The sequence below is a fragment of the Phycodurus eques genome, chromosome 16, assembly GCF_024500275.1.
Source record: "Phycodurus eques isolate BA_2022a chromosome 16, UOR_Pequ_1.1, whole genome shotgun sequence".
Taxonomy (NCBI): domain Eukaryota; kingdom Metazoa; phylum Chordata; class Actinopteri; order Syngnathiformes; family Syngnathidae; genus Phycodurus; species Phycodurus eques.
This window is the reverse complement of record NC_084540.1, coordinates 14,641-42,301: the sequence shown is the minus strand read 5'-3', so window position 1 is coordinate 42,301 and position 27,661 is coordinate 14,641. Positions and strand designations below refer to the sequence as shown.

General features: G+C 41.6%; 2 protein-coding genes across 2 annotated transcripts in view; both read left to right on the top strand.

Annotated features, from left to right (window-relative positions):
• rab11fip4a (RAB11 family interacting protein 4 (class II) a) overlaps positions 1–17,216 on the top strand; it is a 29,321-nt gene extending 12,105 nt beyond the window's left edge. The window contains 8 exon segments of the mRNA XM_061700457.1: positions 1,919–2,027; positions 2,795–2,898; positions 6,849–6,989; positions 10,599–10,680; positions 11,703–11,840; positions 11,916–12,062; positions 14,547–14,690; positions 14,762–17,216. Of these exon segments, the coding sequence (XP_061556441.1) occupies positions 1,919–2,027; positions 2,795–2,898; positions 6,849–6,989; positions 10,599–10,680; positions 11,703–11,840; positions 11,916–12,062; positions 14,547–14,690; positions 14,762–14,878 (982 nt within the window). The 3' untranslated portion in view covers positions 14,879–17,216.
• A 4,788-nt stretch (positions 17,217–22,004) lies between these two features.
• On the top strand, positions 22,005–26,992 carry LOC133415046 (diacylglycerol kinase eta-like). The gene is made up of 5 exons (XM_061700853.1): positions 22,005–22,142; positions 22,782–22,886; positions 23,240–23,329; positions 23,408–23,521; positions 24,794–26,992. The coding sequence occupies exons 1-5, from the start codon at positions 22,005–22,007 to the stop codon at positions 24,935–24,937; spliced, it is 591 nt and encodes a 196-aa protein (XP_061556837.1). The 3' UTR covers positions 24,938–26,992.
• Positions 26,993–27,661: the final 669 nt, after the last annotated feature.

The following is a 27,661-nucleotide window of genomic DNA, read 5'->3' as shown; positions in this document are numbered from 1 at the left end:
AGTATTTCAATTGAAAATCTTCATTGAGCTCATACTGTAATTCGTTGAATTAATCTGTTCTTTGTCTTTTATATTCTGTTGTTGTATTATTGTCTCTTTATCCTTTGTAGGCAGTAATCTGATTTGTCAGGATCTTCTCCTTTAAAGGAGTGAACAAGCAATACCTCCAGTAACATGATGTGTATGATTTGAAATAATCTTATTGGAAGAAAAAGATTACTCTTGAATCCTACTATTCAAGTGAAGTAAAATGTATAATTAGTGGATGAATAAACATGAAACTCTAATTCTAAAAGGCAGCCCTCAGGTCTTCAGGAAAGCTGTTTCACACCTGTGGACTGTAATGGCAGAAAGCTGCCTCACGTTGCGTATTGGTTCTCATTCTGGAGATGATAAAACTGTAAGAACAGGTCTGATAAATAAGGTGAAGGAAGGTCATGAAGAACCTTATAAACTAGACTTTACAGCGATCTGATCAGCCTGATCGGTATCGGTTGATAATTAGCATGTTATGCCTTGTCGCGTGGCTTTTGACGTAGTACTGTAAATATCTGAAAACCAATTTTTATTTTTTTTAAAAAACATATCGCCGGTGTGGGACAGACAACACGGAATGCCTGGATCAGACTACAAGACAAATGTGGTCTTTCACGATTGCGCAATGTCAGACTACTGCAATAAAATCTTGTATTCCGAAACCACCGAATCCAGTCCCGTTTTTTCCGATCACTGGGCTTCATCTTGTCAACTCAAACACGACTGGATACACTTACCATGGCGACGACAACAATAATGGATCGTGGCGTGTGTTTATAAGAACAAAATAGGGGGAAACGTGTGTTGGTGGTCACCGCTGCTTGGGAGAGGAGGTTCGTTTAAGGCTTGCTTGAGGTATGTTCACATACTTTTAATACGATACCGCTCGCAAGCAGGCAACAAAACGTTATGTAGCCTAGCAAGCTAGTGCTAGCTAACTGTTGTAAGCGAACATTCAGGGGTTCTGTCGAATCATGCTCTAAAGTTTTGGTGCGTGTGAAGTAATTTAATTACAATATGTTAGCACCCATTATTTCTGTAATGTTGTAATGTTGGTTTGACCTGACTGATTAGAATACATGATCTGACTAGAGCAGTGATTTCCAAACTTTATGGAGCCAAGGCACATATTTCACAATTGAAAAATATCACGGCACACCAACAAAGAAAAATGTCACAAAAAAGTGGATACATTAATTACTGTATGTACTTCCTGTGTCACAATTGGTTTTTGAAGGCGAGGAAGGCAAGGCAAAAACGTGGAGGACACAAGTGCAGGGAAGCAGGGAGGCAAGGTCGGAGTGCAGGGGTCTAAAAAAATTATTTAATTTCCCAAAAAAGGCAAACAAGGAACATGGATAAAACAAACTAAACAAAGTCCTACAACAGATAATCAAAGTAACAAAGAAACAATTGAATAAACCAAAAATGGAAACAAAACATGACTGGTAACTAAGATGTGGCACAGACAGAGACAATCTGTAGTCCTCCTCTCCATTTCCCCTCCTTTGTTTAAGTTAATGAGCAATAAACATCATATTTATTTGGTGTTTTATTTATTTATAATAGGGTGTTTTCTCGTATTTCTACATTGAACTACATTCATTTTTAACCACACTGATTAAAAAAGCAAGAATAACTTAATTTTGGAGCTGGAAAGGATTAACAATATTTCCATTCCGTTCCATCTTTTTTTTTTTTTTTTTTTCCAATTGAATTGTTCACGTTATAGTTCACATATGGAAAACATTCTGAAATCTTTTTTCATAGCCACCATAAAAACGTGTTCCCTCAATCGTGGAATGGAGGATTGAATGCACACAGCAAGAGCTCTGAAAGTCAAAATGATAGATATTTCTCATATGTTTTGTCCTCCCTGCAGCCAGCTGTTCCAGACCAACTACAATGTCCTTGATTTGAGTCCGGGGAGCAGCACAGATAATTTGTTCACAGAGAGTATTGACTCCTGTGATCTCAACATTACAGAGAAGGTCCTGAGTCACGCAAAATGCATTCAAGTCTGTTTTTACATTGTTTTTTTGCCATTAGATTTATCAGCATGATTCATTTGCATTAATACATTACTTAAAAATCTCATAACATTGTGTGTGTGTGTAATATATACACACACACACACACAACAATATATGTTCTTTAGGGACTCCATAATACTTTGTTCTGTTGTTGTCATTGTCACACTGAAGGGTGGCACGGTGCATGACCGGTTAGCTAATCTGCCTCAAAGTTCTGAGTACAGGGGTTCAAATCCCGGCCCCGCCTGTGTGGAGTTTGCATTTTCTCCTTGTGCCTACGTGGGTTTTCTCCAGGCACTCCGGTTTCCTCCCGCATCCCAAAAACATGTGTGGTAGGTTGATTGAAGACTCTAAATTGCCCATAGGTGCGAATGTCAGTGCGAATGGTTGTTTGTTTATATGTCCCCTGCGATTGGCTGGTGACCAGTTCAGGGTGTACTCCGCCTCTTGCCCGAAGATAGCTGGGATAGATTCCAGCACGCCTGCGACCCTAGTGAGGATAAGCGGTACGGAAAATGGATGTGTGGATGGATGTCATACTGTGTATTGTCATTGTACTTATTCTTATATACGATACTAATGCTTATTAGTTATTAAATAAAAATACTTAAGGGAGTGGAATAAAAGCTTTTATTATAAACAGCGTAAGGTACATAATTTTTTTTTATAGATTTTGTGGAAGTCAGTGCAAATGTGGCTTTTTGTAACACAGATATCTCCTTTAGGTGACTTATCTTGAGAAGAAGGTGACGGAGCTGGAGAGTGACAGTCTGACGAATGGGGAACTTAAGTCCAGACTGAAACAGGAAAACACACAACTTGTCCATCGGTAGGTTGTCTAACACATTTTTCGAATTCACTGTAACTGCTTAAAAGTAGTTGCCGTAGGATACGGGGAAAACTTGTCCCCTCGCACTTCCTGAATCTGTACCCTCTCTACCCTAATTTTACAGCCATTAAAACAATTTGATCCTGTAGTGCGTAACATATCCTAACACATTTTCTGAGCTGTCCTTGGACGCATTATGAACAGTCGGTGCACACACACAACGGCAATGGTGATACACGGTTTTCACAGGTAAGGAGAGATTACATGCATTTTACTTTGTACATATTTCTGTATTCTATATTATTGCAATAGATAGATAAGTGAGGCAGTATGCAGGGACCAGGAGAAGGACCTTTGGCCACTCTGGAGAAGACCGCAATTGGTTCTGTGATGCTGGTCTTGCATATTCATCACATTTAAATGTTTTGTATCACCAAGACAATTTTAATAGCAAAGACAATTCAACAACTCAAATACAAAATGCAGTTTGTAAGTGATGATTTTATTTCTTAAGAAAAAAAGAAAAATCAAAACTTCTCTAGTAAAGCAAGTAAAGCAATTGAGAGGATTAAATGGGACAGGAGATTTGAACCATTCCTTCTGTTTGTGTGTTACTCGCTCACGGACAAACTATCGGCTGCTAAAAAACTGCAGTTGTTTATTTACATTCAAACTCATCTTGTAGCAAAGAGGAGTGACATCCTGCACGTTGTGATCGAGATTACAATTTCAGCATCCCAACCATCTATAATCCTGGCGCCCTCAAACTGGTCGTTCTGGACTCCAATCTTGCTCCTCTCTCTCATCTACTAACAGCTTCACATGTAGACTGTGCAACAAGAGGAAATAAAACTCTGGCCGCCCTGTATGCTAAATACCAATGTAAAGGGAGCTCTTGTATATTTAATAGGAAAAGTATATATTTTATTATTGCATTATTATTATTTTAATTATTGTCTTTCATGTTTTACCTCTTTTCGTCCGGCCATCAGTTTGCGTCTTCAAGCTCAAGTGCACTGTTGGGTTATCCAGCAAGTCAACGACCCAGGAAGTCCAACTACGAATGTCTTGAAGAACAAAAAAGAAGAAAAGAAGGTGTTGAACCTCACAGTTCTGAGGTTTAGGGTCAGAAATCTGGGCTTCGGCCTTTTTGTGTGGAGTTTACGTTCTCCCTGTGCCTGTGTGCATTTTCTCAGAGACAAGACCACAACGATATTGAGGCACTTTTAATTTCGCAATATCACGTTGTCGTGAATATTGTTACATCTCTACTAGTTACTCAATGTTCCCTGCAGGAATAAGGTAGTCTGGGTTTTGATCTGCAGGATTCCATGATTTGCTGTTACTAATTTTGACCAATTGGAGTAATCTGATGATTGTGAAAATGTTTTAATGAATTTGAAGGCCGTTTGATGCGATGACTTGGGTTCTTGTAAGAAGAATATCATCTGCATATAGATTGATTTTGTGTTGTGACACAGGTGTGCAGATACCCTTGATAGTAGCCCAGTATAACTTTATGATCCCATTCGTGGTGGTCATTGCTTCAGGTTGAGTTGTATAGTGCTGCGATCCAATGAATAAATGAATTTCCAAAACCAAATTTGTAAAGTACAAAAAAAGAAAAGACAAGTTGTTAAAGGTTTTTGAAGTGGTCTATTTTAATAACAATTCGAATTAAACCAGGAAATGTATTGGTCCATTCATGGATCGAACACCTGTTGTGAATTTAGCTCCTTGTTAGAGAACAGCAATTTGTACAAAAAGTACTGAAACATTGAACTGTTGGACATGTTCATTTAAATGTTTAGAGAAAGTGAGCTATCCCAGCTGACTTGAGAGGCAGGGTACATCCTGGATTTGTCACCTGTCAATCACAAGGCATAATTACATAGACAAACAACCACTCATGCGCACATACACTGATATGGGAAATTTAGAGTATTCAATAAACCTTGGGTTCTGGTCGAGACGGGCATGTAGGAACGCAATAACGCATTTCCAAGTTTCACTGTCATTGCTACCTACTTGAACATTGAAATCCCCTAGCAGAACGAGGGAGTCCACAGTGGGAATGCTCTGCAGCACCCCCTTCATTGACTGCATAAAGGGTAGGTACTCTGAGCCGCTGTTTGGTGCATTGGCACAAGCAACGGTCAGGACTTGTACCCACCACCTCTCATCCACTGGGGTAAACCCCAAAGTACAGGTACCGGGCCGGAGGGCAACAAGAATGCCCACGCTGCCTCTCACCATGGGCAACTTCATAGTGGAAGAGAGTCCAAACCTTCTCATGAAGAGCCCAGGCTTTGTGTGGAGGCGAGTCCGACGATATCTAGTCGGAACCTCTTGACCTCGCTCACCAGCAAGGGCTCCTTCCCTGCCAAAGAGGTGACATTCCATATCCCAAGAGCCAGCTTCTGTAGCTAGGAATGAGACCGCCCAGGTCCCTGTCTTCAGCCGCCACCCAGCTCTATAAGCACCTGACCGTCTTGGTCACTCACAGGTGGTGAGTCCATGGGAAGGAGGACCCACATTGCCTTTTCGGGCCCCCATGGATGCATGCCTGGCCACCAGGCGCTTGCCATTGAGGACGGCCCCGGTGCCCTGCGTCGGGGTGAGGGAAAATATTGTGCATTTATTGTTATCGACAGGCAGGTGTGTAGACGAGGAAGCAGGTGTGGGAATTCTGGGCGAGAAGCAAACGTACCGATTGGGATTCAACGTACTTAACTACAAGAAATAACCTTGAGCTAGATGCGACTGAGGTGGAGTTCGGGACTGCCTTAAGTTCACCGCTGATGATGATGCGTTGCAACTGGTCCCGGCTCCAATTCATCTATTCACACCTGCACACACTGCTCATGTATTGGAAAAAGTTAAACATTACACACATAACACTCCACTTTTGAAGTGACAAGCAGCTTGGCAGGGGGTAACTAGCTGGCAGCTCAAGAAACTAACATTGTAATTATTCACTTTGCCTTCACTTGTCAAACATCACAAACAGTTGATTTCAAATGCACGACAGTCACAAAAGATAGTAATCAAAGTCCTTTGTTTACAAAAAGCTGCTTGATCCCGGTTGAGAGTCCTACCAAGCCAACAGGATTGGAACAAAAACTCGGAAACCTTCCAACAGTGATTTGAAATTTGGGGTCTATTTTCCAGCTTTTTTTTTTTTCCTTTTTTTTTTTGTAGAGCTCCAAATTGTACAACTTTTGGGGTTGTTTTTGTTCAAACTTCAAGATACTAATGTAGACCAATTCTACTTGTGTAATCCATCCATCCATCGATCCATCCATTTATTTTCTGAGCCGCTTCTTCAGTATTATTGATAGCATGTACAATGTAACCTCCAAAGTCAACAAAGTCCATTCTGGTACATTGTTAAGCCCCCAATTTTTTTTTTTAGATAAAAAAAGAAGACAAAGAAAATAATATAAATTTAATGAACATCTTCCAGATTCAAGCTATTGCTGTCATGGGTGTGTGTTCCGGTTTTTGTCTTCCCCCTGTTTCACACACACCTGCTCCTGAGAGCATCGTCACCACCTGTGCCTCATTCACCCTAATTACCCCTTGCATTTAACCTTGTGTCTCATTCTTTCTGGTCGCCAGTTCGTTGTACCTTGTCGTCGCGTTCCAGCGTTCCTTGTTTCCACGTCAAAGACTCACAGTAAGACTAGACCCTGTTCCGATTATCGACCTCGCCTATTTGCCTCATCTTTTTGGATACTTTTGCCTTTTTTGGATTGCGTGCCTGTGTACCGACCTCTGCCTGTGTATTAAACCTCTCTTTTTTGAAACTGTCCATTTGTTTTGGAGTCATGCATTTTTGGGTCCTATCCTCTGTTCCGTTCATGACAATTGCCTTACAAATGGTATTAAATGTACAGAAAATGTTTTTAGAAATGTCAAACAACATGATGTGTATTTATTTATCCCAGTGTGCATGAACTAGAGGAGCAGATGAAGGATGTCGAGGCAAGGGCAGATCAGAGTCTGGAGGAGGAGACTAAGAGGCACTGCGAGGTTTACTGCAAGATGGAGAAGGAAAGAAACACAGAGATAGAATTTCTGTGTAACAGGTAAAATGCTTACGAACTGTAAATGTTTAAAACTGGTGCTTACTTTGGTTCTTATTAATGAAATGAGGGGTACTTTAGTTGTCATTTTTGTATGATTGTCTTGCCAATATATAATAAAATGAATAGTAGATGGGGGTTTCTGTATTTAAGTTGAATGCTGACCTGATACAAATTACCTGAAAAGCACCGAGCTGGTGACAGTGGGATGGAAACCTAGGAACGGAAAGGGTCATGAAAGTATCTCCAAAGGTCTAGATTGTTATGAGTTCATGGTAAAGACAGATTGGTCCTGATTTAATAAAGGTTTGCGCATGCAAACAAGGGCACAAACTCGATTGCACACGGAAGCAGATGAGAACGCTAATGTACTAATCAGGCGCAACCAGGATTCTAGCTGCCAAATACGTGAAATTGCTGCGCAGTTCATTTTGCGCTTTGTCAGAGGAATATATCCAAAATGATAAATTGTGCATGTGATTTATCAAACCTGAGACAAATTAGTGGGGCTGTGAAGCATATAGGAATTGTGCACAAAATGAAAGAAGCATGAAACATTCAGGATTTGCTTTTGATGACAGGCGTTTGGGGTCAGCTTGAGGTCATTGGGCCTCATTCATTAATAAATGCGCAGAAAGTTTCTCACTCTGTGCACAAGTTACCGTCAGATTCATTACATGTACGTACCGGCCAAATTTCTTCGCACCCATGTGTGTATGTATATTAATGAATCAGAATACATTCTAAATGACGGGCATCCTATCTGTATAAACCACGTCCCTATTTCCGTTTAAAAGGGCGTCCGTCTGGCACACGGAGTTTTTTTTCACAAGAGGTGGCTAATCCAAAATGTGTATAACTCTTAATGTTTATCCCATTTTTAAAAGGTTGGTAACATCAGAAAACTTCATAAACACAGAAACTGACAAGATATAATGGTCCTGTTAATCATTTGTAATTAGTTAAATTATAAGTTAAGGTTAAATTATAGAATGTGGCACGAAACAACCATACAAAAACAATTTAAGAGCTAAGAATGAGCAAACACTGTACGTTACATTGTAAGGAATGCATACAGTATAGCACCGCAGAGAGGCATTTATAGTCTATAAGATTAAATTGTTGGAAGCGAAACATAAACATTGTCTCACAGTATCACAAACGCTAACCTTGTGGCTCATTGGTGGGTAGGGAAAGGAATTAGCGTTTGATAGCATTTTGTTCCATCCATGAAAAAAATAAAAAAACAATCACTCGTGCTATGTGAAGTTACTTTTCATGCCAAAATGTTGCGTTCCGGTGCGTACCCTTCAAAATAAAAGGCTACAAGCTTAAAACAAGGAGTCAAGTTAAAACTTGCACCTATAAACCATTTGACGTGATGAAACAGAATACAGTGGCAGCGATACAGCATTGTTAAAATAACTATTGTAACAATGCTATTAGTGAAGTCAACTGGGTGAGTGAAACAATAAAATAAAATAGTTAAAACAGTTAAAAGAACTATTTTAACAATGCTATATTTAACTTGGCGGCACAGTGACCGACTGGTTAGAGCGTCAGCCTCACGGTTCTGAGGACCGGAGTTCAATCCCCGGTCCCGCCTGTGTGGAGTTTGCATGTTCTCCCCGTGCCTGGGTGGGTTTTATCCGGGCACTCCGGTTTCCTCCCACATCCCAAAAAACATACATGGTAGGTTAATTGACAACTCTAAATTGCCCGTAGGTGTGAATGTGAGTGCGAATGGTTGTTTGTTTGTAAGTGCCTTGCGATTGGCTGGCAACCCGTTCAGGGTGTACCCCGCCTCCTGCCCGATGATGGCTGGGATAGGCTCTAGCACGCCCGCGACCCTAGTGAGGAGAAGCGTCTCAGAAAATGGATGGATGGATATATTAACTTTTAGCTGCAATATTAATTAATTAATATTAATTCAATTGGGTTAGTTCCACACACATTGCCTTTTAGTTCATAGGTTGGATATTGATACTGGTTATCACTGGAAAGGAGAGGAATGAAGATTAGCCGAAGTAAGACAGAATATATGTGCATGAATGAGAGGAGTGGAGGGGGAAGAGTTAGGCTACAGGGAGAAAAGATAGCGAGGGTAGAGGACTTTAAATACTTGGTGTCAACAGTCCAGAGCGATGATGGTGTGGTAAGGAAGTGAAGAAAAGGTTCCAAGCAGGTTGGAACGGGTGGAGGAAAGTGTCAGGTGTGTTGTGTGACAGAAGAGCCTCTGCTAGGATGGAGGGCAAAGTTTATAAGACAGTGGTCAGGCCAGCCATGATGTACAGATTCGAGACAGTGGCACTGAAGAGACAACAGGAAGCAGAGCTGGAGGTGGCAGAAATTAAGATGTTGAGGTTCTGTCTCGGAGGTAGCATGTTGGATAAGATTAGAAATGAGCTCATCAGAGGTACAGCCAAGGTTAGATGTTTTGGAGACAAAGTTCGAGAGAGCAGACGTCGATGGTTTGGACACATCCAGAGGAGCGAGAATGAGTATATCTGTAAAAGGATGATGAGGATGGAGCTGCCAGGCAAGAGAGCTAGAGGAAGACCAAAGAGATGGTTGATGGATGTAGTCATGGAAGACATGAGGGCCGTTGCTGTTGCAGAGGAGGACGCAGGAGATGGGCTTACAAGGAAAAGGATGACACCCTGTGGTGACCTCTAACAGGACAAGCCGAAAGGAAAAGAAAAAGATAGTTGGTTAAAAAGGATTTGCAAATTTTTGTTTCCAGTTTTATTTAAGTTTTACACAATGTCCCAACTTCATTGGAATTGAGGTTTGCAGGTGGTTTATCTTTCTTTCACTCTCGCCAAGACCAAGGTCATTCATGCATTATTTGATTAATTCAGTTGAGTGCCTATTTCTTGAGTTGCCAGATGCCTGATCAGCCACCTGTGATGTTTGTGGTCTGGTCTTGTACATGTAAAAAAAGGATGGGTCATCATTATTGGACCCATAAATGTTAGCCAAAGTAAACATTGTATGGTTAATGGAAGCTTTAATTATTATAACTCTTCCGTTTGGTTCCAAGTAGGTGTTGTGGGTAAATGGGATATTTTTGTTGACTAAGATTGATACAACATTTTGCCTCCCATGCAAAGAGGATGAAAATACTGTATTTTATCATTGTTTTCTGAGTTAGGTGTGTTTCTAACAAAGCACTTAATTCTTATCAGGAGACTAAGCGTTCTGATTTGTTTTGATTATATATGAAAGCCACATACATTCCATGTTTCTATATTGAGTATATGCATGGTTGTGGTATGGTTTTGTCTTAAGTACAGACATTGGAGAACAGCAGAAGAGGAAGAAAGTGATTCAGACTTATTGTGTGCACACCATGGTGAAAATGTAACAAACACATAGGTAAACAAAGTGAAGGTGAAGAGTGGGAAGTGAACACAAATGACAGACAACACAGATACAGCAGAAGAGAGAGAAAAAAAGGATGAACTATCAGAGGGTGTAACATTGGGTGGATGCAGTGATCGTTGTGAGGCATATTTTATTTCTATTTATTGCCACCATGTTTTCTCATTTTGACACACAAAAATAAATAACGTAATGCATTTACTGGCCTGTATTTGTTTACATGCATAGGATACAGCAGTTGGAGGAAGAGAATGGAGAAATGAAGACTAATGTGCACAGGCTCAAGTCTCACGCCGAGAAACTGGACCAGGTGAGTTGTATTTATTGTATCCCTTGTGATAAGTCAATTCAGTAGTACCTTGACTTACGAGCAGGCATATGCACACACAGACATCACAGGAGGCTTGAGCCCCTGCTCTTTTTCTTGCTGAAGAAAAAGTGCCCTTTTTCTCTCGGGTGTTTTTATTTTATTTTATTTTTTAAATTAATTTAGTGAGGCAGGCACGGTGAACGACTGGTTAGCACGTCTGCCTCACAGTTTTGAGGACTGGGGTTCAAATCCCGGCCCCGCCTGTGTGGAGTTTGCATGGTCTCCCCGTGCCTGCGTGGGTTTTCTCCAGGCACTCCGGTTTCCTCCCATATCCCAAATACATGCGTGGTAGGTTGATTGAAGACTCCAGAAGTATGGTATGCATTTTCCTGACTTTGCCTTCTTACAATGCCACAACAGATTTTGATTTTAAATGTTTTATGTGATTGAAAAGTACAGTTGAAGATTGACCTTTCACCAAAACATGGCACTTACCATTGAGAAATTATAGCCATTTTAGGGTGCTCCCATTTTCATGGGCTAAAAGTGTTTTGGGTAAACTGACATAATTCTAAACATGATCATAATTTTGATACTTGAAAACCATTGGCATTTAATGACTGTCTGTCTGAAATCTGAGCCAATGGACACAATGCAATTCTGAGTTCCTGATGGAGATACTTTTCCAGGCCTTCACTGCTGTAACCTTAAGTCGCTGCATGTTTGTAGGTCATGCTGTCTGCACTTTAGTCTTCAGGAATTGAAATGTATGCTCTGTGCTGTTGAGCTCTGTTGAGATCAGGCCTCTTGAACAGTAAAGAATATTCTAAAGCCAGCCTTATACAGTCCTCTTCTCATTCTCTTCTCTATATCAGTATCATTATGCACTATTCCCATAACTACATACAGTATTGAAATTGTTCAAATTGTTGCTATAATGTTACATCCTCATGTTGTTATTGATTTGGACATTTTTTTTTTTTTTTTTTTTCATTTGGTATTCATTTTGCCTAATTCTTTAGGAAAAGCAGAAGAAGATGGACAAGTTGGAGGACACAAGCCTGAGGCTAAAAGATGAGGCGGACCTATATAGGAAGATAGTTGAAAAACTTTGGCACAACCGCCGTGAGTTTCATAAGGAAAAGAATGCTATGAAAGAGGTAAGTGCTCCACGTAATAGAAAATTTGTCAACAGACATTTCAGATATGTAATGTAGTCTTAATTCCAACTACAGCTAATTGATGATCTCCGCAGAGAACTGGACTATTTGCAGCTCTTTAGGATGGAAATGGAGCATCCTGGAAAGGGCAAGAGCCTTTCGGAACACAATACCAAGCCTCGAGAGATCGAAATGGAACAGGATGTGAAAAAATTTAAACAGGTTCTTACACAAGCAGATGTTGCGCTTTCATTTCTACACATTTTGTGTAGCTGTTATTAGCTGTAGGTTGGTGTTGGTGAGGAGAATCTTGCAATGCATCTAGAAAATATTCACAGCGCTTCAGTCAGGCAGGGGCCAGCTTTGAACCCATGACTTTAGGACTGTGAGGTGGATGTGCTAACCATTTTTTTTTTTTTTTTAATCTGAAGTTACTCTTTACTTGTCGTTTTTTCATTGAGTACTTTGTTACTCTTACTCAAGTAAATATTTGGATGACTACTTTTACTTGAGTCATATTATTCTAAAGTAACAGTACTCTTACTCGAGTACAATATTTGGCTACCCACCTCTGCATGTTAATTGCTGTATAGCAAGTTATCAATGTCACATTCCACAGTGCTAAATAACTAGGGCAGTGATTTCCAACCTTTATGGAGCCAAGGCAAATATTTTAGAGTTGAAAAATCTCACGGCACACCAACAAACAAATGTCACAAAAAGTGGATAAATTAATTACTGTATATACTTCCTGCCCTCTAATAGAAGACCATTCATTTGTTCTGTCTGTCACTATGCCTCACTGGTATACATAGATACATTATTTCTTGTAAACATAATTTTTTGAGCAATTAAGTAAAATTTGATAATTTCCCACGGCACACCTGAAGAGCGCTCATGGCACACTAATGTGCCACAGCACACTGGTTGGGAATCACTGAATTAGGGGGACCTATTTGCAGATGTGGGACTAAGTCACAATGTACGAGTTTTAAGTAAGTCTTATCTTTCAAGTTTCAAGCAAGTTACTGTGGCAAAATTCCAGCATGTCAAGTGAGTCACAAATACATTTCAAGAATGTTGAGTGCCTGGTTTCCTCTAAACATGACGTCTGGCATCCACACCTAAAGACCTAAATTTTTGTATCATGTTATATCATCTTGTATCATCGAGAATTTTGTCTCTCATGGTCCGAGAGTCTTTCAAGTGACTTTGGGGAAAATACCGGCCGGGCAGGCTGCCATGTGCCTTTTATCAAAGGAGTGGCTTACATCTGAATGGTACTACAGGCCTGATTCGAGGATTGCGGCAGAGATGGTTGTCCTCCTTGAAGGTTCTCCTCTTTCCACCAAGGAGTGCAGGGGCTCTGACAGAGTGACCAAGTTCTTGGTCACGTCCCCGACTAAGGCCCATGTGCCCCATCACTCAGTTTAGACTGGGAGCCAGCACCAGGAAGAGTCCTGGTGCTTCTACATTTTGAAGGAACCTGTGTTTTAAAATCCCTTATTACTCCCGTGGTTCCACACGTGCTTGTTTTCGTGAAAGAACTTCGTTCACAACAATGTATAAAAACCAACCAATTTATTCCTGACAGAGGAGTCTATACATTTTGCAGAGCTCTGGGTTCGTAACTACCCTATCTTATCCTTAGCAGATAAAGTAGTCGAAATAATTATGATTCTGATTCTACCCCATACTTATACAATGTTTCAAACAGGCCAGTATGGAATCACTGTCGTCTGATTGTTCCGTCATCTGACATCGTTGTTCGGCAGAATGATGACTATCTGATCTGGCTCCAGACGCCGCCTCTAGGTGTCTCCTGCATTGAGTGTTTATAGTGGCTCCCCTGCAGTTCCTTTCTTCCTTGACATCTGTCTCCAAATACCCCCTGATGGGGGCCAAATACCCCCCGATTGGGGCCTTCCTGCAATATACTCCTATACTACAATACACATTTTCTTCCAAACTAGTTAGAATTACATGTTAGAATATAAAGTATTCTATATTCCCTTCAATTTCATTCTGTACTTGCTTCTTTTTTTTTACCTGCATGCACTTATGGTTGATAGCATGACTGGTAAAAACCTTACGAAAGAATATGCAGTTTTATACTGTAATATTAACCAGCCCACTTCGGAAGATATCAGACCTACAGTTTCATGACTTATATCATGAAGCTAAAAGGGGTGTGATGCACCATGTGGAATATGAAATAAGACAAAACAAAGATGAAAAGGACACACAGTGACAAAAACATGCATAATTAGTATAAAAGGAGAAAGACTCATGGTATCATCCACTGAACTGAACCATATTGGGAAGGAGCATCTTTAAAAGGATGATTTATGAGGGTGGGTGGCTTTATACCTCCTAACAGCAACTCTGGGAGGCAATGCTTGCATCCTCAAATACGATCCAGGCAACTTGCATCCTCAAATAAGATCCAGGCAGATATTATCCATGGACTTCCAATTTCAATTAATGAGAGTTGTTAAGGTGATATCAAAGAGGAGCTATGTAAACATCTAACTTTACCAGCAATAATGTTTTTTTTTTGTTAGAAACACTGTGAAAAGTGTGGACTGTACAGCAGGATCAAATGTAAATTTGCTTTTGAGCCTAAGTAATTAAAAATATTTAACAACAATAACATCTCAACTGGAATACTCTTTGAAAGGAACTGTCGATTGTGTGCTTCCACAGGAAAACCATAAATTGCGAGATCAGAATGATGACTTGAATGCTCAGATTCTAAGTCTGAGTTTGTATGAGGCCAAGAGCCTGTTTTCCTGCCACTCAAAGGTCCAGTGTCTGGCTGCTGAGATTGACAATGCGTCAAGGGACGAGGTTTGTTTGCTTTCTTCCTTTATGTGATTGCCATTCATTGTAGTTTTACTATTATGCTTGTTCTTTTTCAGCTAGTTGATGCTTTGAAAGCAGAGGAGGAGAACAACTTCCGTTTGAGGAAATACATGGACAAAATAATTTTGGCCATTCTTGACCATAACCCCTCAATCCTGGAGATCAAATGTTAAACAACATACACAAGACAAATCTCAATATCTGACCACAGTATATTGATTAAAGAGATATAGAGGTACAGAATGTGTTAACGAAACAAGAGTGTAAATTATTACACTGTGTTACAAAAATATTTTGCAACTTGTCTGTTTTTTCAGCTGATTTAGAACAATTTTGCATTGCTGAATTTGAAAATGACACCAGTCAGTTGCTCTTGTTTAGGTCAGATTTTAATGCTAAAATGATTTTTAATCTGATTTTTTTACGAAATTGATTACACTTTTGTAGCATTAATGGGGCATTTCTGTTCATATTTCTCATCACAGAGATTTTTAAGAGGGGGTGAAAAAATCTATTAATCAAATGTTACAATCTTTGCTTATTGTAAATTGAACTGTAGACATTGATAAAAGTAAGTAACCTTCCATCTGGAAGGACTCGCACCCTCCCCACGCCTCCCACACCCTTAGGTTGAGAACCCCGTGATATAAAGTGGAAATACCTGTACATGTAAATAAAAACATTTTAAAAACTAGGCCATAGATCAAAACGTTGACCTGATTGAGCAAAATGTGATAATGTGATATTGTGATATTTAGATTCAGCACATCAAAATGCTTCTATATCAGCTAAAAAAAATTGTGTTGTTGACCATTGTTATATTAATATGATGTGAAGGGTGCAAACAAAGTATTGTTTCATTCAGACTCTCAAAACGTACTTTATACTGGACCGTATATCATCAATGATGTAGTAGACACTGTTGCAAAGCAAAATCTTATCACTTTTACCGAACACTTAAAAAAAAAAAAATAATAATAATAATTTCTTGCAGTTGAAAAGCAGGATTATGATCTGTTATCATCATTTATCACTGTTTTAGTGAAACTGTGTATTTTGGGCAAAATTGGTGTGAGAACATAAGAAACAACTCCAATGTTAACCATTACACACTGGTCGCATCAAATTTGACAGCTATAAAAATTATATAAAAATACTCTGTTTATTGCACCCTGAAATATGACGACTTTCCTAAAGCGATCCAAAATACACAAAAATGAAAATATTTAAGAAGGGCATTGTTTTGTACAAGTGCTACAAAACAAAGTTTGTGTTCACTGAGGCTGTTCAGGGTAAAATTGATTTTACATTGATCAGTGTGTATTAAATCAAAGAAAGTGGTTGTAATCGTGAGAATCTTGAAACTGTACAGGCCATAAATGTTTTTTTTTTTTAACGGGGGAGTGGAAACAGTGTTCAAGAGGGAGCTTGAAAACATCCCGACAATTGGAGTATCTCAAAGAGTAAAAGAGTCCAATTCACGGATGTGTTGATTTTTTATGGGACTGTAGGGAGGAGGTTCATGGGGGAGTTTGAACCAGTCCAGAGAACTGTCAGTGTTGCCACTGCTTTTGCACAAGTTCCCACAGAAACAGGCACATGTTGGTTGGCCTTTGAAGGGTCATGGGGAATCTCAAATTAAAATCAACAAATGTCATACAGAAATAAGACTTCACATTGTTTGTTTTTTTTATCCAAAGATGAGTGGTGTAAAACAAAAAATGAACTTTGTTTAATATGAACCAGTGATTGAGGATTGATCATCTAATTGTCAGATAGGCTATTAATACATTTTGAAAAGAGTTTAGTTCATAATTTAAAATGAATATGATGATATTCAGGGTACGGTTGAGCATCGTTTGAATTTGAGCGATTCCGGTTCCGATTCTGGTTTCTTAGTTCAATTCCGGATCCAAACGAATCTCTATTCCAATTCTTTTAGCGGGCTTGGTCAAAAAGGTTTGCATGGTTTAAATAAAGGGTGTCCAAATTCTAAACATCCGTTTTCTTAGCAGCCCGCAGCATAGACTAAAATGAACATTTGACTCGAGGTTCTTTATAACCAGCATCAATATCAAACCTATGAGCTAAAAGGCAGCGTGTGTGGAACTAACCCTAATTGACTTAATATTCATTAATGTTTCAGTTGAAAGTTAAATATAGCTTTGTTAAAAATTAACTGTTTTATTTCATTGTTTCACTCACCCAGTTGATTGAGAGTTGACTTCACTGGTAGCATTGTTAAAATAGTTATTTTGCAGCTGAGAAGCAAAATAGTTATTTTAACAATGCTATATAGCTGCAACTGTATTATGTTTCATCACGTAAAATGGTTTATATGTGCAAGTTTAACTTGACTTGTTTTACCGATGAGGCACAATGTTAGTGTTTGTGATATTGTGAGACAGTGTTTATGTGAATTTTGTCCCAATTCATTGTGATGTAAAGTTGCTACGGTGACATTTTAGATCAATGTTAAGCTTTTTATTTTTTTTTTTGCTTTTTTTTTTTTTGTCGTTCGCCGCTTATGTTGATTGGAAGACTAAAATAAATGTAAAAACTATATCCATCCATCCATCCATCCATTTTCTACCGCTTATCCGAGGTCGGGGCGCGGGGGTACATGCTTTAGCAGGGATGCCCAAACTTCCCTCTCCCCAGCCACTTCATCCAGCTCTTCCGGGGGGATCCAGAGGCGTTCCCAGGCCAGCCGAGAGACATAGTCTTTCCAACGTGTCCTGGGTCGTCCGCGGGGTCTCCTCCCGGTGGGACGTGCCCAGAAACACCTCACCAGGGAGGTGTCCGGGAGGCATCCGAATCAGATGCCCCAGCCACCTCATCTGGCTTCTCTCAATGCGGAGGAGCAGCGGCTCTACTCTGAGATCCTCCCTGATGACCAAGCTTGTCACCCTATTGCTAATGGAGAGCCCGGACACCCTACGGAGGAAACTCATTATGGCCGCTCGTATCTGGGATCTTGTTCTTTTGGTCACAACCCACAGCTGGTGGCCATAGATGAAGAACCTAGATCGACCGGTAAATTGAGAGCTTCGCCTTTCGGCTTAGCTCCTTCTGCACCACAACGGACCGATACAAAGTCTGAATCACTGCAGACACTTAACCCATCTGCCTGTCGATCTCCCGTTCCATTCTTCCCTCACTTGTGAACAAGACCCCAAGATACTCGAACTCCTCCACTTGGGGCAGGATCTCATCCCCGACCAGTAGAGGGCACACCACCCTTTTCCGACTGAGGACCATGGTCTCAGATTTGGAGGTGCTGATTCTCATCCCAGCCGCTTCACACTGGACTGCGAACCGCTCCAGTGAGAGTTGGAGATCACGGCTTGATGAAGCCAACAGAACCACATCATCTGCAAAAAGCAGAGATGCAATACTGAGGCCACCAAACCGGACCCCATCTAAACCCCGGCTGGACCTAGAAATTCTGTCCATAAAAGTTATGAACAGAATCGATGACAAAGGGCAGCCTTGGCGGAGTCCAACCCTCACCGGAAACGAGTCCGACTTACTGTCGGCAATGCGGACCAAACTCTGACACCGGTCGTACAGGGACCGAATAGTCCGTATCAGGGGGTTCGGTACCCGATACTCCAGAAGCAACCCCCACAGGACTCCCCGAGGGAGACAGTCGAACGCCTTCTCCAAGCCGAGGGTGTAGAGAACTGGTCCACTGTTCCACACCCAGGATGAAAACCATTCTGCTACTCCTGAATCTGAGATTCAACTTACCTGACGGATCCCCCTCTCCAGCACTGCTGAATAGACCTTACCAGGGAGGCTGAGGAGTGTGATTCCCCCTGTAGTTGGAACACAGTCTGCAGTACCCCTTCTTAAAAAAGGGGACCACCACCTCAGTCTGCCAGTCCAGAGGCACTGTCCCCGATGTTGCAGAGGTGTGTCAACCAGGACAGCCCCACAACATCCAGAGCCTTTAAGAACTCCGGGCGAATCTCATCCACCCCTGGGGCCTTGCCACCGAGGAGCTTTTTAACCACCTCGGTGACCTCAACCCCAGAGATACGAGAGCCTGCCTCAGAGACCCCAGACTCTGCTTCCTCATGGGAAGACGTGTCGGTGGAATTGAGGAGGTCTTCGAAATATTCTCCCCACCTCCTCACAACGTCCTGAGTCGAGGTCACCAGCGCCCCATCCCCACTATACACAGTGTTGACGGTGCACTGCTTCCCCCTCCTGAGGTGGCGGACCAGATTTTCCGCGAAGCCGTCTGGAAGTCTTTCTCCATGGCCTCCCTGAACTCCTCCCATCCCTGAATCTTTTCTTCAGCGACCACCATAGCTGTATTCTGCTTGGCCAGCCGGTACCCATCAGCTGCTTTAAGAGTCCCAGAGGCCTGATAGTACTCTTTCTTCAGCTTGTCGGCATCCCTCACCATTGGTGTCCACCAACGGGTTTGGGCATTGCTGCCAAACAAGCACCAACCACCTTATGGCCACAGCTCCGGTTGGCTGCCTCGGCAATGGAGGTGTGTAACATGGTCCATGCGGACTCAATTTCCCCTGCCTCCCCTGGAACATGAGCAAAGTTCCATCGGAGATGGGAGTTGAAACTCCTTCTGACGGGATTCTGCCAGACGTTCCCATCAGACCCTTACAATATGTTTGGGCCTGCCACGTCAGACCGGCATCTTCCCCCACCATCGGATCCAACTCACCACCAGGTGGTGATCAGTTGACAGCTCCGCCCCTCTCTTCACCCGAGTGGTCAGGACACGCGGCCGCAAGTCCGATGACAAGACCACAAATTCGATCATTGAACTATGGTGTCCTGGTGCCAAGTGCACGTGTGAACACCCTTATGCTTGAACATGGTGTTCGTTATGGACAATCCGTGATGAACACAGAAGTCCAATAACAGAACACTGCTCGGGTTCTGATCGGGGGGGCTGTTCCTCTCAATCACGCCCTTCCAGGTGGTTGGTGCCGGTTTGTCATTGCCCACGTGAGCATTGAAGTCCTCCAGCTGAGCAATGGAGTCCCCAGTGGGAGTGCCCTCCAGCAACCCCTATAAGAACTCCAAAAAGGGTTAAAACCAACGCTAAAAACCATCAGTGCAAAAATACAAGCCACTGTTTACCTTGTTAGCTGCCTCAGTGTTGGCATAGACTTATACGTATTTTATTGTTTCAGTCACCCAATTCGACTGACAGTTGACTTCACTGAAGCTCCGTGTGGTGTGTCGGAGCGCATCATATGCTACACATCATGAAAGCCTCCTTTGCACAATGTAATGTTTTTCCAAGTGTTGCACTAAGGTGACTGGTCATGTATTTTCAGAAAGTGTCATGAACGGAACAGAGGATAGGCAGGCAGGCAATCCAAGAAAGGAAACAGTATCCAAAAACATGAGGCAAGGTCGATAATCGGAACAGGGTCAAGTCTTACTGTGAGTCTGTGACAAGAAATGCTGGAACGTGACGACAAGGTACAACGAACTGGCACCGAGAGGGAATGAGACACGAGGTTAAATACAATAGGTAATTAGGGTGAACGAGGCACAGGTGGTGAAGATTGCTCACAGGAGCAGGTGTGTGTGTGAAACAGGGAGGGGAAGACAAAACCCGGAACACACACACACATGACAGAAAGTTAAGACACACTTTTGTTTTTGGCCACTGCCGTTGGGCACAAGCATGGCATTGTGCGCGTTCTTCTTCATTGGTTTGCGCCGCTTCTTTGTTGCTCTTTGCTACTTCTTTGCGGCTGGAGGACTACGCATCGAAACTGGGAACTGAAATTTTTACATTTGAACGGTTCCGGGAGAACTGGAACGTTAGTCCCGGTTCCAATTGATTATCGATGCCCAACCATAATTCAGGGTCTGGGTCAATATAGTACTGTGTGCCTGTAAAATTAACAGTATATAAGGGTTAAAGAAGTCTGTTGGTCATGTGTTATAATGTATTTAATTTAATGTCCAACATATTCCTTCATTTGATGGGTTTTGTATGTACTTCAAATGGGTTTGAAGTTTCTATATTCTAACACTGTTGTAAATATTTTTGAAGTCGTGTTAGCCTGTCTTCAACACCATTTTTGTATACTGCATGTTTGTGATTAATGTGATGATAAACATGAATACACTAAATACACGGTGTGTTTTCTTTTTTGTTGTTGGTTAGGGTTAGGTTTGGGGAACTGAACTCTTCCCCATCAGGAATTGGGGACATTGCCCCCTCTTCCTGTAGGAAAGGATGGTTCACGGTCCATCCACCCATGGTTCCGCCTCCCGTCACTCTGGTTCCAATCCCTGGGGTATGTGGACTGGCGGCCCCGCCCATAGGGGACCTCTGTCCAACCCCTACCCTTCCATGATATTTGCCTCCTTTATTTGAGTTCGCCTTGGCTATTTAAGTAATCTTTATTTTTGTTGTTTCTTATTTATTAGTTTAGGTATCAATTTATAATGTATTAGAATGAAAGAAACAAAACAAAAAGTGAATAAAACAAAACAATCCGCAATTCAAACCAAAAAACCTATAACAACCTATTATGCGTGTGCCCTGACAACGTTTCGGCCTGTAAGGGCCTTCTTCAGGTCGCGGCACACTTTCTTTTAATAAAACAACAACAGCGAAGCAGCTATACTCTTTGGTGATGTTCTCCCTCCGAAATCCAAAACAAAACTGAGGCCTCTGGGCTTGTCAGCCTTTTATATGCTGCTCTTTTTACAACATTTTAACTTGTGTTAAAAGTAACACAACTTCAAATTAACCCTATGTTGTTGTCTTTTATTATCTATAACCATTAAATAACCTCTATTTTAACTGTATTTATACCATTTTAACCAAAAATGTTAACCTTATTAATATATTTTAACTGGTTTTGTTTTTTAATGTGTTTTACAGTTTTTATAGTTTTACTGTGTTTTTTTTTTAGTTATTTAGTTTTTTTCTTTTTTTAATAAGAACTATATGCACTATATATAATTTCAATCCCTGTAATCTGTATTTTTATCCTATCATCTTTTTAGGAACATATTTACCATTTTATGTAATTTTATAGTGTTTTAAATGTCCTATAAATTGAAATAATTTTTTAATTGTTTTTATGCACCCATTAGTTCCCTTTCCTGTTTTAATGTCTTAATCTGAATCCTATGCTTGGTTTTTATTGTTGTCCCCTAATTGATCGTAATGTTCATAAGATTTTCTCATAAGTAATTTATTTATTCTTATTCAATTATTTATCTTTATAAGGGTTAGTGTGAATTAGGGTTAGTGGTTAGGGTAGGGGAATGAAGGGTTAGGTGAGGGGAATGAAGGGTTCGGTGAGGGGAACCGAGACCTCCCTCTCCCGGACACAGGGATATAATCCCCCTTCCAGGATCGGGAGGGAGGTGCACGGTCCTTCCCCCAACGCTCCCCTCCGTCCTCCCGTTCCCGGTGACGCGCCTGTTGGCGTCGTCGTCCATAGTAGACTTGGGTCCACTGTCCATTCCACATTTTTGTGTTTTTAATTTATGTGTATATTTATATTTTAGCCAGTAATATTTATTTATTTATTAATTGTAATGGATTCGCCTTTGCTATATAAATAATAATGGTTGTTTTCAATTGTGCTATTTATTAGGTTAGATCTTGATAATGTCTTTTTATATAATTAAAAAAAAACATATTTTTCATTAAACCCAAAAAAACTCAAAAAATGGCCAAATCTGAAATAGGCTGTGACTTCCGGTCCAATTCTGTGTGCCTAGACAACGTTTTGGCTCCTTGAGCATTCCTCAGGTCCAATGGCAGACAGTCACAGCACACCAGGTTCGCGATGTTCGCACTCCGGTGAACCAACTCGAATTGAGCTAAACTGAGTGCACATCCTTATATAACCTCTGCTCATCATTGTATTTACTTTTCTTTTTACACTACTAACATTTAGTGTTTCAATGTAGACATTAACCCCATAATGGGAAAAAGTTTTGTCATGTCCATATAAATCAATGTATATCCCACAGAAAGATGTCCTAACTTGACATATCATTGTTTTTATTATAACAATTGATATATCATCGCTTCCTATTTTCACTCCTCCCCAGGATCCGCGAGGCCGCCAAGACCACAAGCTGGTGGAGCAGGAGCTGGCACACGCTGTCAACGCCAGCGCCACGGTGCTGACCAAGGCCAAGCTGTCCAGCCCTGAGGTAGGGGCACCAGGTGTAGGCAGATGGGTCCGGGTTAGCTAACCCTAACCCTAACCCGTGATACAGCTTTTACAGCGCTTTTACAGTGTGTTGTGTGAATTTCATACCATTTTTAGTACCATATTCTGATAGTACGCGGATAAAGTGAGCGCAGGGCTCGACGAATGGTACAGGACTACTTTCCTGTAGTCCAGAGAACATGTGGCCTGACATGTCATGGATTTAAAAAGAAAAGTGCGCCACAACTCTGCTTTTGATGTAGCACTAACCCCAAATGTTTGACTTTAATTCCCAAAAATACATGTTTTGTAGGTTTTGGATAAATCACTCAAACCAGTGTTGTTCATTTTCAGTTTTGGAGTCGCAGCACAGCCGTGGAAATTGTCAACAGCAGCAAAGTTCTCCAGGCAGAGACAACCATGCTTCTGGATGGAAAACATCTGGTAACCTCTCTCGCCACTAGCTGCTGCCACTTTTTGGCCATATGATCTCTCACGCACCCTTCTTCTCATCCTCCTCAGTCCGAGTTCCCTGAGGAAGAGGGGCTCCGCTTCACCCTGAACAGCCTGAGTGCTGAGCTCCACAAACTGGATGACATCCACAGGATCTGTCCACTCACGCACTGTGCCGAGGAGGTAAGGATTGCGAAACACCCTGGCGTGCGTGCTTGTGTGCGTTGTGCCACGTGTGATTATGTGTGCATCCAGGGGTTGGTGCGTCCCAGTAGTAAAAGCAGCATAAAGCTTAAGATCATGTCAAGGTGAAGAGGGAGAAGGAAAAGCTCCACAAGCAAAAGTTAAACCGCTCCCTCTCAGGTTGGAACAGCTGATAAAACACACCCAAAGTCATCTTGCAGACAAATTGGAATTTGGACTCTTGTTTTGAGCAGGCTACTTTGCTTCTCTCTAGCGGCCCGGTGAGGTATAATTTGCAGCTGCATTGCCAGCTACTTGAAGCTGCTTTCACAGAGCATTCCTTTTCCCCCCTTTCCAGATTGTCCACCAATTTATTCTCCTATCCTTTTTGAGAGCCTCACCCACCGAAATAGCCTTTGTCCTGAGAACATGCGTGCTTGCACACTGCCGATGTATGTTGCAACATTAACATAATTAGATGTCAGCGTGCCAGCTCCGATTGTTTTCAACACAAAGTAGCATGTGTAGTGAGTTTTTTTTTTTTTTTTTTTTTTAAATGAATACCTCTCTGACATTTTCAATCCAAAAAGTATTTTATAAATGATAATTGGTCCTAAAGTTGTGGCCAGTTGTTAAAGATGTACTGTTTTTAGAAGAACTTTTGGAAATCATTTTTGTGCGCACGTGTATATAGTGTACATATTGCGGGCATCGGGCCAAAATCTTCCATGTCCAAATTTAGTCCGTCAATCCATCCATTTTCAACACCGCTTATACCGGTAAAGGTCGCGGGGCGCTGCGTCGGAGCCTTTCCCAGCTGACTTTGGGAGAAAGGCGGACTACACCCTGAACTGGTCGCCAGTCAGTCACAGGGCACATATAGACAGGGACAACCATTCACACTCACATTCACACCATCACTTAGTGGGAACTGAACCTACGCTGCCCGTACCAAAGTCAGGCGAGCGCACCACTACACCATCAGTGACTTACCCAAACCTGTTCAATTGAATATTTTTTCACCTATCGATACTGTTGTTCAGTCCGCGTGGGACTGTTATTCTTACAAATGACTCAGCGTTGTAAATTGCTTGCTCTTTGATGATGCAGTGTTAATAAAGACATAGTTATTTTGTTTTCCTGAAAAGTAATGGTTTTGTACATGCAAGTATTCCACCCAACGCCAATGATATCCAACCTATAGGACACAGCGTGTTTTTTGTACGAGCTCGCATTTGGAGTTTGTAATCGTTTGCGGTCGTGCCGCTTTAGGAACACGGGATGTCAAGTGTACGACTCCTGAAGCAGAATCGCCAGGCAACCGATGATCTTTTCCGGCCCCTAACCTTGACCGCCGCGAGTGAGGAGATGCCGTCGTCTTATCTGCCTGCACCCGCTGTCCTGACTGCGGCGTAGGCGGCAAGGATTAGCTGTTTTGCGTTTCCTTACTGTGCTTTTTTTTTCGAAGCGGTGTCACTCGCATTGCTCCTCCACTGGCCTGCTGTGCTCATGAAAGAGCTTATAATTATGTCATTTTGTCATAAACAGTGTCTACACGTTGCTTGTATGCAGCAGACTACAGCCATCTTTTAGAAACAACACGATGGAAACCGCCTTCAGACTGAAATTAGACTTTTTGTGGACATCTTGTTTCTACGCCACGCAACCTTCAATGACACCAGAAGCCGATGTGCAGAAATCTTGGACGTTGAACAGAAAAGAAAAACATTGAATGTATTTGTGTGTCGAGCTGTTAATAATCCATCCATTTTCTCAGCCGCTTCTCCTCACTAGGGTCGCGGGCGTGCCGGAGCCTATCCCAGCCGTCATCGGGCAGGAGGCGGGGTACACCCTTAACTGGTTGCCAGCCAATCGCAGGGCACATACAAACAAACAACCATTCGCACTCACATTCACACCTACGGGCAATTTAGAGTTGTCGATTAACCTACCATGCATGTTTTTGGGATGTGGGAGGAAACCAGAGTGACCAAAGAAAACCCACGCAGGCACGGGGAGAACATGGAAACTCCACACAGGCGGGGCCGGGGATTGAATCCGGGTCCTCAGAACTGTGAGGCTGACGTTCTAACCAGTCGTCCACTGTGCCGCTGCTGTTAATAATACTACTGATAATAATACTGATAATGATGTGCACATGCAAGGTGCTGAAGTGGTTTTTACTTTGTTTGGTTTGTTGTGACCTCAACTAAAGAGGTCATGGGGGTGGTTCATGATCAGCTGACTCTAGATGTAATGCATCAATTTGAATGTTTGCTTTGCCAGTTGTTCCCAATTGTTCTTATCGTCTTGCTCTCGTGGGTTTGCTGTCCAATCCCCCACCACCCACAGGTCCCCCCAACCATCCCCCCCGTGCGTTCATAAACACGATTGGATCCATCAAGAAATCAAGTTGGCCAAATAGACAAATTCGTCGTTTGCATAAGCAGGTTTAGTCTAAGCTGATGCTTGCTGTGAGGGGCATACTAAACGATAGCGCGTGCAGGAACATGCTCGTTTCCGCTCACGGTCGAGCATCGCCAAGCTCCACTGTCGTCGGGTGCAGTTTCTGCATCCAGTGTGCGCTGCTGCCTTTTTGCCTTCAAGGCTTTTGTGGTGTTGTGCCAAGTAGAGCGACACACTCCAGCGGTGTGTGCAATGTGGCGTTCATTTCAAGTTTACTGTGTCTGGGCTCGCACTTTACAGACTCCTTGATGTAGGGAAATGCGCGTGTACACGCGTTTACGTCAAATTAGGTGAAGAATATGAATTTGTATTTGTGATGAACTATTAAATATGTAATGTAAAAATGCACGCCCATCGATGTGATCCATGGCTGTGGCGTTCCTGCTCCTGTGTCCACTGATGCGCCGGGCAAACGTGTTACCATGGTAACCACGTTATCCATTTGAAGCTTAAAGCTAAAGCTTAAGTAGACTCATGAATCACTTATTGATGAAAATAAAATGTTTGTCTACAATGTGTAACTTTTTGAAATTGTATCATCAACTTGTTCTGAACATGTGATTGCAACGTGTATATTGGTTTTAAAAAGAAAGCTCATGTATATTTAATTTTATCAATGATTGTTTGAATGTAATTTAATGGGGTTAACAATGATTCCGCAATGTGGGGTGTTTGCACGAGTGTGTGCGTGTTGCTAGTTGTTCTGTCATGTAACAAAGATAAGCTTTGGAAATTAAAATGACTTGATGATGTGATAAATGTGCGACTGCTGCTGCTTCCAACGTGTCTGACTTAAAAGTAAGTTTTATTAATACCCGCATGTCAGTTTGTTCGGTTTGTATGAAAATGTTTGCCGCAGCTTCTCCCTACATACATTGTGACCAACAAAGCTGACACAATATGAAGTTGTCATTTCTCTTAATTGTTGATTAATTAAATGTTTAGAGTGAGGAGCTATAAAGGTGTTCTGTCATAAACTGACTTTGCTTCTTTTCCCAACAAAACTCTGCTTTCAGATGGACTATTGCAAGGACAGGCGTGCGTGTCAAATGTCTCAGTGTGTTCTGTATGTTGTTTGCGAATCCATCCAGTAAGGAATAAACCGTATTGGAAAACGCAGTGATTGTTGCAGTGCATTGTGCAAATAAAGTAAAAAATACCTCCACTTCTAAATAGAAAAGTAATGCACTTATACCCAAATTGTGGCCTCATGAGAATCAATGCAGACTAATTAAACAACTATGTAAAAATTTGACTACATTTATGGCAAAAGCTGCAGAATCCAAACTTTTTGGGGAATATTTGTTTTCTAAAAGTCTTTGAAAGTATAACATTTGAATGAAAAACTTCCATTGTGTGTCGTGACCCTGAACCATTCAGTTATTTCAAAAATAAAAACTGTGATGCAAATGAAACATCTTTGACAACCTTTCCTCCTAGTACTAGTACGAGTACAGCAGACTTAGGCATCACGTGAATGACTTCAATCAAGCGAGAAATGAGAAATGTACAGTTCTCGGACATAATTAGGACTTGGTCATCTGATTGGTCGCATTTTGCGCCAAAAGGTACGCAAACTAAGCTGATTGGTTAATGCAGTAAATCTATTTCCGGTTTGGATCGCTTAAACGCCTGAGGCTAGGGGCGTGACTTCCTCTTTGTTCCAGTCAAGGT

What these genes read in the sequence shown, in the direction of transcription:
- LOC133415046 (XM_061700853.1), top strand. Translation starts at nt 22,005, where the DNA reads ATGAAGGGTTCGGTGAGGGGAACCGAGACCTCCCTCTCCCGGACACAG. An exon ending in TTCTGGATGGAAAACATCTG is followed by an intron (nt 23,330 to 23,407) that starts GTAACCTCTCTC and finishes CATCCTCCTCAG; the next exon opens with TCCGAGTTCCCTGAGGAAGA. An exon ending in TCACGCACTGTGCCGAGGAG is followed by an intron (nt 23,522 to 24,793) that starts GTAAGGATTGCG and finishes GTGCCGCTTTAG; the next exon opens with GAACACGGGATGTCAAGTGT.